Source organism: Macrobrachium nipponense, chromosome 42 (assembly GCF_015104395.2).
Source record: "Macrobrachium nipponense isolate FS-2020 chromosome 42, ASM1510439v2, whole genome shotgun sequence".
In the NCBI taxonomy this organism is placed as follows: Eukaryota; Metazoa; Arthropoda; class Malacostraca; order Decapoda; family Palaemonidae; genus Macrobrachium; species Macrobrachium nipponense.
In genome coordinates this window covers 2,272,746-2,285,245 of record NC_061103.1, presented here as the reverse complement: position 1 = coordinate 2,285,245, position 12,500 = coordinate 2,272,746, and the positions used below count along the sequence as shown (strand labels likewise).

The window sequence follows — 12,500 nt, the reverse complement described above, 5'->3', positions numbered from 1 at the left end:
TTACTAAAAAAAAAAGAATTAATATCTTAATAAACATATAAAGATGTATTGAAATGCAAGGAGAATACAATTACGACAAACGGTGTCTGAAAAACGCTTATCGCTTATCATACCCTCTCCCGTAGGAGAGGTAGTGCCATCAGTGCACCTCTCGCAGCGTGCTGTAGGCATTACTTTAGGGTTATTCGTAGCAGCGTCCCTTCGGCCCCTAGCTGCAACCCCTTTCATTTCTTTTACTGTACCTCCTTTCATATTCTCTCTCTCTTCCATCATCTTCCTTTTGTTAACCTTCTAACAGTTGATTCATATTGCATTTCTTCCTCTATTGTCAATTTCCGGTCTTGGGCCGGCCTGCCAGCCACGTCGGTGGCCGCGAGTTCGGTTCTCGGGCATTCCATTGAGGTGTGAGAGATGTGTATTTCTGGTGATAGCTAGAAGTTCGCTCTCGACGTGGTTCGGAAGTCACGTATAAAGCCGTTGGTCCCGTTGCTGAATAACCGTTACTGGTTCCATGCAACGTAAGAACACCATACAAATAAACAAACAAACAAACATTCCATCCTTAAAACAGTCGGTAAAAATGTGACGTAAATGAAAATGCTAAGCGTCGGCTTCATTAAGGTCGACAATTGCTCGTAATGCGGAGCGGTTTTTTCACCTTTGAAGTACCCAGCGAGTTTCTTCTGGATTGATTAGGATGGATTGTCGGGGCAGCCGATCCATACGCGGCTCGGAAGGTCACACACGGCTTCGTAAACAAGATGTTATCGCTATTTGAAAGTCATCGATTCTCAATCGGGATTTACTCGCGTGTTGCAAAAAATGCCGCATAACCTTTTTATCTAGCGGACGATTTGTGTTTGTGTGTGTGTGTGTGTGGGCGTTTTTTTTTCTTTTTTTTTTGTGGGAGGGAGGGTGACCGGTATGCAAGTGGGCATGAGTCCGGATGTTGGGTATTTGGCATTCCATATATACTCAGGAAATAAGTCTGAATGAATAGCTTCTATTGACGAATCGAGGTAGTTTAATTTCTGTGTTTATTATTATTATTATTATTATTATTATTATTATTATTATTATTATTATTATTATTATTATTATTATTATTATTATTATTATTGACTTGAAATTCATCAGGGAAGTAAAGAATGATGAGATCTCACTTATGCAAATTAATTTGATGGTTACCAAATAAATAAAAAAAAAAAATTATCAAAATGTGAGAGCCCGACATTGCTGGTTATTCACTGCCTGTTTTACCAACTTTATCGCTCTGTTGTGGCCCCCGACCAATTTATCAAGATTTCTTTCCCTCTCCCTTACGTAAACGCAATTGCAATTTTACAGTTGATGACAGTTTTCCACTAGGATTTTTTAATGCATTCACGGATAGTGCTGGTAAAATGGATTACGTAAGTTTATGTTAACTTACAGACACAAAGATTCGCGGTTGCTCAACGGTTTTTTTTCTTTAACGGGCATCTGTTACATCATATTATGGTAACCTATTACACTTGACAAATGTGAAATATATAAAAAAAGTGATAAGACAAGACATGAAGATATATAGAGAAGTTCGATGTTAACCATTTTTTTACGACGAAATTCCTCTTCAGGGAGCTTTTTTTTTTTTTTTTTTTTGTTTTTTTTTTTTTTTTTTATGAATGGTGGGGGGTGAGGGTGACCAACTGAAATTCCTTCCCACCTCTGGGGTTTCCAGAATCCACACCGGCATCAAACATTCCCCTAATTGACGTCACCGTCTTTCCTATATCGCATATCCCCAATTGTAGCAGAGTAGGTTACCGAACCTTCCCAGAAAAAGCGTGACGCCATATCTCAAAAACTAACCAAATAATCCATTTGAAAATAATAATAATAATAATAATAATAATAATAATAATAATAATAATAATAATAATAATAATAATAATAAAAATTATAATAGAATTTTAATCCTGCCTTGAATACCAAGGGTTTCTTCGTATAATTTCCGGTTCCGGTTCGTTGACTCTCATTTCTATTATGCAAAATGTGAGAGAAAATCGAGAATTCAAGAGGTCTTTGTTGGTTCAAAGTTAAAATATATTTATTGAGAGACGTTTATGCCTTATTACATATAGGTTGTCCATAAAGTCCCAGTACCATTACTAGTATTTATTGCTCAGAAACCATACAACATAGAGTAATGCAGTTTTTGTAAGATGAGGTGCTCTGAGTGTACACTTGAGAAAAATTAGAACATTTTACAAAAAAAACTGCATTACTCTATGTTATATAGTTTCTGAGCAATAAACACTTGTGCTGGTACTGGGACTTTATGGACACCCGATAATCCAGGCAAGTTATACTTGAAACAAGTCGTTTTCTTTTATGTATTAGTCTTGAAAGAAAACTTACAACGAACAAATTCGAAGGTAGACTCGTAGAATTTCCAACGTCACTGACCCATTACAAGGGTTATTCGTATATACTTTATTAGTATATAATTAATGACCTCTTAGGTCCCAGCGCTAATAAAAAGTGAACTTGTTCTCAGATGGTCGATTAGCATCGAGAAATTATCATGTATTGTTACTTCTGGCCCCTTAGCTATGAAAAAAAGGAAGGGTCAGGTGACGCAATTGGTTCATTTCACCTTCTTCATCTGGTAGCTCGTATCAGCTTTCGTTTTGAGTTCTCTATATTCTTGTAAGTGAGATGCGTAAGCAGTGGCTCGTAAGTCGTTATTGTTATGGTTGGTAGCGTCTTGTGCTCATGCTATATGCTATCCTGCGATATTGCACAGCTTGAGTATCATAATAGAGTTTGATTAAAGTAAGCTTTGTAATAAAAGGCAGTAGTGTCTTCTCAGAGCTGTAACCGTTTTCGGTTCGGTATTCTTCTTTCTGTTATTTCTAAATATCACCCCCTTTATAAATCACTGATTTTTACATTTGTATCGATGTTAATAAATCGCTTATAAATCCGTGCTTCCTGAAATCAAGTTTCAAGGAGAATCTTCCATTTTTTACGAGAAGGTATTAAATCAAAATGCTGGTACCAAGCTATATCAAGATTTACTGATAACAAAATGTACAAAACACGAACACATCCGTTGACTTTCTCACGCGAAAGTGTGTTCATTCATGGCACAATTATAAAAATGAAACCAACGGCTGTTTTAAGAAAATACTCCGGGATACTGAAAACTGCATTGGTGCTTGCACGCAATACGGAAGGCACTTAAAACCTGCGATGTTATTCACAAAAGTATCACATTTATATATATGTCAGTTTGATATTTTTGATTCACGAACTACGTCCACCTCACTGCAAGGAAAACACTAGGTATACATTTCGGAGTCGATCTGAATACAAACATATCGACAGTTTACTTATTACATGCTCTGTGACTGACTAGTTCATAACAATCATATTATTGTAGGTGAATATGTAAATTTATATATATATATATATATATATTATATATATATATATATATATATATATATATTCTTAAATCCAAGGTAGAAAGGCGAACATGAAAATGTAGAATATACTACGAAAGTACGTGTTCCAAGTCCCTGTTTCACTTACCTCTCTACCGTGGATTTAAGGATATTCTCAAGTCCGTGTTCCTTCGTGTTACATTGGATATATATGAAGTATATATATATATATATATATATATATATATATGTATATATATATATATATATATTGTGTATGTGTGTATGCAGTCTTGATTAAATTAAATGGCATGTATATGTACATATCTGATTATGTACAGTGACCTAAAAAAGCAACAGTTTCTCTTTTCCATGCGAGAATTGCGCTGACGTTGTGAAATAATAAAGGAAAAATAAATAAGACCAACAGAATGGTTGGTTTGTAAAAAGTAATGCTTTTCCTAAGACGAACTCTCATTCAGCTTCAGCAACGATTCCCTCTGGCGACTCCTCAGCGTAGCCAGAAGGTGTAGCTCGGGCAGCGTGAGCAACCAGCAGTTCTGATTGGAGTTGTTCGAGCTGACGTAAGCACTTACCAGGCCCGAGTACTCTTTGAACTTCAAGCTCTTGTCGCGGCCTTGGACCTCGTGGGTCCCGCAGTCCTGGAAGTACTCGTCTCTGAGGCTTCTGAGGGCGGAGACCTCGTCCGCCATTCTCTTGGCTCCGAAGTCCTCGACGGCTTGCCTGTGCTTAGCTAAGAAGTGGTCGTAGAGGAGGACGTCTGCGCGGTTCAGTGCACTCAGGGCGCTCAGGACCTCCGGGCGGAGAGTCGGTTTGACCTCCTCCCTTCGGGCATTCTTGGTGAAGTAGACGACGTCGTGCAGGGACCAGCAGAGTAGATGCCTCAGGAGGACCAGGGACTCGTCCATGAATTCGGAAACCATCACGAGATCGAACCGTTTGTCTAGGGAGTCTATGGCGGCGCTCAGCTCCGGGACAGACATGTTGTCAGGGTAACCGAGGTCGAAGAGCATCTGGTTCTTGCCGAATTTCCCACCCCACCTCGGAAGGGATTCCAGCCTCTGCGGAGAAAATTTGATTTTTACGTAAGAAGATTTTGAACCACCGGATAAGACATCGTTATTGTTATCATTCATGATTATAAAATTCCTGAAAATGTTAATCCTATATCCTTTCTTTCATCTTGCTGTCTAGCCTCTCCTAACAATTGTTTCATATGGCAACTGCGAGGTCTTCCTCTTGTTACACCTTTCAGACACCTCTGTTCTTAATATCCCTTTCAGCTCTGAATGGCCTCTTAGATCCTAGCGCTTGGCCTTTGGCCTAAATTCAATATTCTCTTCTGTTCTGAAAATGTGAAGGTGACAATGAAGATTATTCTTCTTAATTTACTAGAACCGACTTACCTTTATAGACTGAATGCTGTACAGGGACAGCTCGATCCTGAAGGTCTCCCCATGTTGGAAAAAAAGTTACCTTCATTGACCTTGAAGATCTCCCCATGTTGGAAAACAGTTACATTTGTGGATCCTGAAGGTCTCCCCATGTTGGAAAACAGTTACCTGTATGGCCTGGATGCTGTACTGGGACAGTTTGATTCGAAAGGTCTCCTCATGTTGGAAAAAGTTACCTGTATGGAGTGGATACTGTACTGCGACAGTACGATCCCGAAGGTTTCCCCCATGTGGAAAAAGAAGTTACCTTCATGGACTGGGTGTTGTACTGGGACAGTTCGATGCCGAAAGTCTCCCCCATGTGGAAAAAGTTGTAGAGACTTTCGTACAGAGTCGAAGGGTCCCTGACGATCGTGACCCATCTTGAGTCGTTGTGTAGGATCATGGAATGCTCCGGAACGTTCAGCCTCGTGTGGACTGCGAAAATGTCGACTTTGCCACTCGGCGGTAGGAGGCTTCTGGGCACAAGTTTAGCCTGGAAGGTACAGACTTGATACTCCGGGATGTCAAATGGTATTAGGCTGAAAATAGATAGTTTGAATGGAACTTTTCTCTATGAGAGTAAAGGGAAACGAACTGCTCAGACAGTTTGCTTTTTCTTATAACTGAATGAAGGTTTCTATTATTGCAAAAAAGATCATGGATGACTAGATCTTTACATGTATAAACATACATATACAAACATACATACATATAATAGATATATCCTAAATATATGTATACATTTGTATATATATATGTATAAATATATATATACATATAATATATATATATATATATATATATATATATATATATATATATATATATATATATATTATATATATATATATGTGTGTGTACACGTATATAGTGATATGCAATATGGCAAAAAGTCCATTCATTGATTATACTTACTACCAGTTACTCCAATTCAAGAAGCCACCTGAACAATCTCATTTATATTCCCTGCCACCGAAGAAACCTTACATATCCCATGATAGCGAAGGAGCTACTCGTCAGCCATACTATTCATATTCTCAAGCATGAAGGCATTAATGAAAGCATTCTTCAAAAAATGCCTTAAAACGCTCAGGCACTCACCGTAAAGAATTTTGGATTTCCTAGATAGTTTCCGATCTCCGGAAGCGCGAAGCTGAGGTTGTGCTTGAATCCGTAGCGAAGAAAGATGTTCTGAGAGGAGAGAGAGAGAGTGAGAGAGAGAGGCGTCAGCAGACTGAAGTCAGGGTGGCTGGGTTATGAGTAAAAGAATATTCATGGGGAAGAGTAAATATGCTAACGGAAGGATGTACGTTGGATGAGTTTTGGTTACGGGATTTTATATATATATATATATATATATATATATATATATATATATATATATATATATATATATTAATATATAATATTAATTATAGATTATATGCATATATGTACATGTATATATAAATAAAGGTATAAGCCACGAAGGAAACTGAAACACTGGAGTAGCTGCAAGATTTTTCAACTCAACGTCCTTTACTTAGCAGACTGACTGACATACATGAGAAACTGAGAGGACATGGAAGGGTCGTATAAGTGACATATAGGGATTATACCTTTATTTATGCATTTATCCCTATCCAAACTTTCATGATTCAGTTATACATGTATATATATATATATATATATATATGTATATATATATATATTATGGATATATATATTATATATATATATATATATATATATATATATATATATATATATATATATATATATATATATATTCATATATATTTACAAAATATATATACCTACACACACACACACACACACACATATATATATATATATATAATATATATATATATATCTATATATATATATATATATATATATATATATATATATATATATATATATATATATAAATATATAAATCTATATATGCATATGCGTTTGTGTTGTCCTGAAGAATAATAGTCTAGACGCTGCAAGTATCAGGAAGAAGTTTCTACGAAGTCACAATATCCTGTCTCAAAGGTCCTTCTTCTGATAATAGTGGCCGTGAGTTGGTAACTGCAAGTTAAGGAGTGTCGTCGGTCCTTAGTTTCCTAAGTGTTGTTTGCATACTTCAGTCCAAACCTGTCGTGTGTTTTATCTTTATTTTTGCCTTTCTTTCTGCTGTGTTGGATTTGATTTCCTTCAAGTCTTTTTTTTTTTTTTTTATCACCTTTTCCACGCATTTTGTAATTGGTCTCTGAGAATATTAGAACATTTGTCAATCAACGTCACGTCTGGTCTGTTTGCACGTATCACCCTATCCGTCCTGATACCATAGTCCCAGAGGATCTTTGCGTGATCGTTTTCTATCACTCCCTCAGGTTGGTGCTCGTACCACTTATTACTGCAAGGTAGCTGATGTTTCTTGCACAGGCTCCAGTGGAGGGCTTTTGCCACTGAATCATGCCTCTTTTTGTACTGGTTCTGTGCAAGTGCCGGGTATTCGCTTGCTATATGGTTTATGGTTTCATTTTTCGTATTGCACTTCCTACATATGGGAGAGATGTTATTTCCATCTATCGTTCTTTGAACATATCTGGTTCTTAGGGCCTGATCTTGTGCCGCTGTTATCATTCCTTCAGTTTCCTTCTTTAGCTCTCCCCTCTATAGCCATTGTCATGTGTCATCGCTGGCTAGTTCTTTAGTCTGTCTCATGTATTGTCCGTGCATTGGTTTGTTGTGCCAGTCCTCTGTTCTGTCTCTCATTCTCCTGTCTCTGTATATTTCTGGGTCTTCGTCTACTTTTATTAGTCCTTATTATTATTATTATCATTATTATTATTATTCACGCTAGAATCATCATCATCTTTCTCTACAAGCTTGTCCCTATTTGGGGTCGCTGTAATGGTTCTTCAACACATTCCTCCATCTCCCTCGGTCCAGTGCATCCTCCTCCTCGCTCAATCCCATCTCCCTCATATCTCACATCGCACAATCAATCCCTCGCAATTTTGGTCTACTTAACCTTCTCCCACCTGGTGGAATGCCTCGCAAAATCACAAAAACATCTTTCGTACGAGTATATTTCGAAATTGACAAGCGCGAGAGGTCGTCAGTATCTTCAGAAATATACTTGGATTATATGGAAAGTCAAGTTGCGGGGAACATCTCTCTCTGCACCTTAAGATTTTTTCAAGTTTTGTGTCTCTCTGAAAGCGCTTTAGGGAGGCAGCCGTTAAAATAGGTTCCCGCGATACCTTGTGTCTGCCCCATATGGGGGCGGGGGTTGGGGGTGGGGTGGCCTGGAGCCGTCAGTGCACCTCACAGAAGTGCACTCTAGGCATTGGGCTATAACCCCTTTCATTCCTTTTACTTTACCTCCGTTCATAGTCTTCTTTCCAACTTACTATCCAACACCCTTCTAACAATTGCATCATAGAGCATCTGCGAGGTTTTCCTCCTGTTACACCTTTCCATTAGTTCCTCGCTGGACAAGTGGATTTCGCTCTCGGCTGCCAATCCGGTGGTCCGAGGTTCGATTCCCGGCTCAGCCAACGCGGAATCAGAGGAATTTATTTCTGGTGATAGAAATTCATTTCTCGATATAGTGTGGTTCGGATCCCACAATAAGCTGTAGGTCCCGTTGCTAGGTGACCAGTTGGTTCCTAGCCACGTAAAAATATCTAATCCTTCGGGCCAGCCCTAGGAGACCTGTTAATCAGCTCAGTGGTCTGGTAAAACTAAGATATACATAACTTTTTACACCTTTCCAACCTCTTTCTCGCAATATTCATAGGTCCCAGTGCTTGGCCTCCGGGCCTAACTCTTGCATTCTATTTTACGTTGGCGTCTCTGGAAGGCTCTCGATGCTTGTGACAATAAGGTCGCGTTATCATAAGAAAACTGAAGCCATATGAGTGAAAGTATAGTTCCTCCAGTTTCTCGTCGCAGACTTGACACATTTTTGGGGTTTCGATAAACGACGGAAGACGACCTCCAGGGAAAGCATCTCTCGGGGGTGGGGGAAGGGGAAGAGGAGAAACGTCAAAAATCGACTCCAGTTAAACCCGAGAATGCGCCATTGAGATTCTCTTAGCAAACTCAACTTCAACAGAATCCAAGAAGACTTAATGTAGCCTCGTCTATCCTGACAGATCTTTTAAGTACGACTTAGATTGGTTAAAGTATGGGTCCTACGTTACTTTACAACTTTAGGACGACTTTGATTGTTTAAAGTAAGGGTTCTACATTATTATTACTGTATACTGTTCAGAAGATGAATCTTATTTATATGGAACAAGCCCACCAAAAGGTCTCTGACTTGAAATTCAAGCTTCCAAAGAATATGGTGTTCATTGTTATTATTATTATTATTCAGATGAAGCCTATTCATATGGAACAAGCCTACAGGGAGCATTGACAAGATATTCAAACTTCCAAAGAAAAGTTATTATTATTATTATTATTATTATTATTATTATTATTATTATTATTATTAGAAAATTCTATTCATATGGAACAAGCCTACAGGGACCATTGACAAGATATTCAAACTTCCAAAGAATATTATTATTATTATTATTATTATTATTATTATTATTATTATTATTATTATTATTATTATTTGTTTGTTTATCACAGTCCTTCAATTCGACTGGGTGGTATTTATAGTGTGGGGTTCCGGGTTGCATCCTGCCTCCTTAGGAGTCCATCACTCTTCTTACTATGTGCGCCGTTTCTAGGATCACACTCTTCTGCATGAGTCCTGGAGCTGCTTTGGCCTCTAGTTTTTCCAGATTCCTTTTCAGGGATCTTGGGATCGTGCCTAGTGTTCCTATGATTATCGGTACAATTTCCACTGGCATATCCCATATCCTTCTTATTTCTATTTTCAGATCTTGATACTTATCCATTTTTTTCCCTCTCTTTCTCTTCAACTCTGGTGTCCCATGGTATTGCGACATCAATGAGTCATACTTTCTTCTTGACTTTGTCAATCAACGTCACGTCAGGTCTATTTGCACGTATCACCCTATCTGTTCTGATACCATAGTCCCAGAGGATATTTGCCTGATCGTTTTCTATCACTCCCTCAGGTAGGTGCTCGTACCACTTATTACTGCAAGGTAGCTGATGTTTCTTGCACAGGTCTCCAGTGTGGAGGGGCTTTTGCCCACTGAATCATGCCTCTTTTTGTACTGGTTCTGTGCAAGTGCCGGGCATTCGTTTGCTATGTGGTTTATGGTTTCATTTTTCGTATTGTACTTCCTACATATGGGAGAGATGTTATTTCTGTCTATCGTTCTTTGAACATATCTGGTTCTTAGAGCCTGATCTTGTGCCGCTGTTATCATTCCTTCAGTTTCCTTCTTTAGCTCTCCCCTCTGTAGCCATTGCCATGTGTCATCGCTAGCCAGTTCCATGGTCTGTCTCATGTATTGTCCGTGCAGTGGTTTGTTGTGCCAGTCCTCTGTTCTGTTTGTTATTCTCCTGTCTCTGTATATTTTTGGGTCTTCGTCTACTTTTATTAGTCCTTCTTCCCATGCACTCTTTAGCCACTCGTCTTCACTGGTTTTCAGATATTGCCCCAGTGCTCTGTTCTCGATGTTGACGCAGTCCTCTATGCTTAGTAGTCCTCTCCCTCCTTCCTTTCGTGTTATGTATAGTCTGTCCGTATTTGCTCTTGGGTGTAGTGCTTTGTGTATTGTTATATGTTTCCTGGTTTTCTGGTCTATTCTGCGGAGTTCTGCCTTCGTCCATTCCACTATTCCTGCACTGTATCTCATTACTGGCAGTGCCCATGTGTTTATGGCTTTTATCATATTTTTGGCGTTGAGTTTTGACTTGAGCATCGCCTTGAGTCTCTGCATATATTCTTTTCTGATCGTGTCCTTCATCTCTTGGTGTTTTATATCCCCTCCTTCCGTTATTCCCAGGTATTTGTTTCCTGTCTCATCTATGTGTTTGATGTTGCTCCCATCTGGTAGCTTTATCCCTTCAGTCCTTGTTACTTTGCCCTTTTGTATGTTGACTAAGGCGCATTTTTCTATTCCAAACTCCATCCTGATGTCCCCAGATACAATCCTTACAGTCAGGATTAGGGTATCTATTTCCTTGATGCTCTTACCATACAGCTTGATGTCGTCCATGAAAATCAGATGGTTAATTCTGTTGCCTCTTTTCTTGAGTTGGTACCCAGCATCCATCTTCTGCAGTACTTTTGTCATGGGAATCATGGCTACTACGAAGAGTAGTGGAGACAGTGAGTCGCCCTGGAAGAGATCCTCTCCTGATATTAACCTCTGCTAGTCTTATTCCAGAGCTTGTAAGTATTGCATTCCAGTTGCGCATTGTATTTTTGAGGAAAGTGATGGTGTTTTCCTCTGCCCCATATATTTTCAGGCATTCTATTAGCCATGTGTGTGGTATCATGTCGAAGGCTTTCTTATAGTCTATCCATGCCATGCTTAGGTTGGTTTTCCTTCTCCTACTGTTCTTCATTACCATTTTGTCTATCAGGAGCTGGTCTTTTGTGCCCCTACACTTCCTTCTGCATCCTTTCTGTTGGTGGGGGATGGTGTTTGTATCCTCTAGGTAGTTGTATAGCCTTTCGCTGATGATACCTGTTAGTAACTTCCACATTATTGGTAGGCAGGTGATAGGCCTGTAGTTACTGGCTATATTTCCCTTACTCTTGTCTTTCTGGACTAAGGATGTTCTTCCTGTGGCCATCCATTTAGGCGCATGGTGATTTGTGATACGATGCTGGAGTTGTTCTGCTATTCTTGGGTGTAGGGCCTTGAAGTTTTTGAGCCAGTATCCATGGACTTCATCGGGACCTGGGGCTTTCCAGTTAGGCATTTTTTTTAGTTGGTGTCTGACTGTGTCTGTCGTGATGTCAGTGAATCTTTGTTTTATCCTCCCTGTTACTTCTGCCTTGACTTCCAGGACCCATGTTGCATGTTTGTTGTGTGATACCGGATTGCCTCATATGTCTCTTACTTGGTTCGGCTTCAGGAATTTCTTGGTGGTTGTCTTCCCCTCTTAGTTGGCTGTATAGTCTTTTCTGGTTGGTTCCGAATAGTTTGTTCTGTTGGTATCCCTTATTCCTGTTCATGTATCGTTGGATCTTATGTGCTTTGGCCTTAAGCCTCTGTTTTACATCCTCTATCGTGTTGTTTAGTCCCCTCTCGTGTACTTTGTATTTCTCGTTGAGTTCCTCCCTTGTTTTCTTGCTTCTTAGCCTTTTTTCTGCCATTTCTTTCAGTTTGCTCAAGTCAGTTCTCATCACCATGATTTGCTTTTCCAGGCGCCTTTTCCAAGGAGGATGCTGTTTTGGTTTCTGTTGGGTTGGTTGTGCTGGTGGTGTTGGTGTTCGTGTTCCCATCAGTTCTGCTACTAATCTTGGTCCTGCATATGTCAATTTATTTGTTTTCTCTGATATTGGTGGTGTGTATTAGTCTCATTATTTCATTGACCTCACTTGTTTTCTCCTTTAATTTCTTGGTGTTGTAGGCTTTCATGGAGGGGATCTTTGTTCTCTCTGTATCTGGCTTCATCCATTGTCTGATCTTTTCTACCCATTCCGTCCTGTCTATTACTTCGTCGGTGTTTCTTCTTGTGTTAT

General features: G+C 39.1%; 1 protein-coding gene across 1 annotated transcript in view; it reads right to left on the bottom strand.

Moving 5' to 3' along the window:
• Positions 1-3,040: 3,040 nt before the first annotated feature.
• LOC135212925 (galactose-3-O-sulfotransferase 4-like) overlaps positions 3,041-12,500 on the bottom strand; it is a 20,860-nt gene continuing 11,400 nt past the window's right edge. The window contains exons 4-6 of the mRNA XM_064246666.1: positions 5,990-6,079; positions 5,154-5,381; positions 3,041-4,513 (exon numbers count right to left, since the gene is read on the bottom strand). Of these exons, the coding sequence (XP_064102736.1) occupies positions 3,893-4,513; positions 5,154-5,381; positions 5,990-6,079 (939 nt within the window). The 3' untranslated portion in view covers positions 3,041-3,892. The remainder of the gene's footprint in view (positions 4,514-5,153; positions 5,382-5,989; positions 6,080-12,500) is intronic.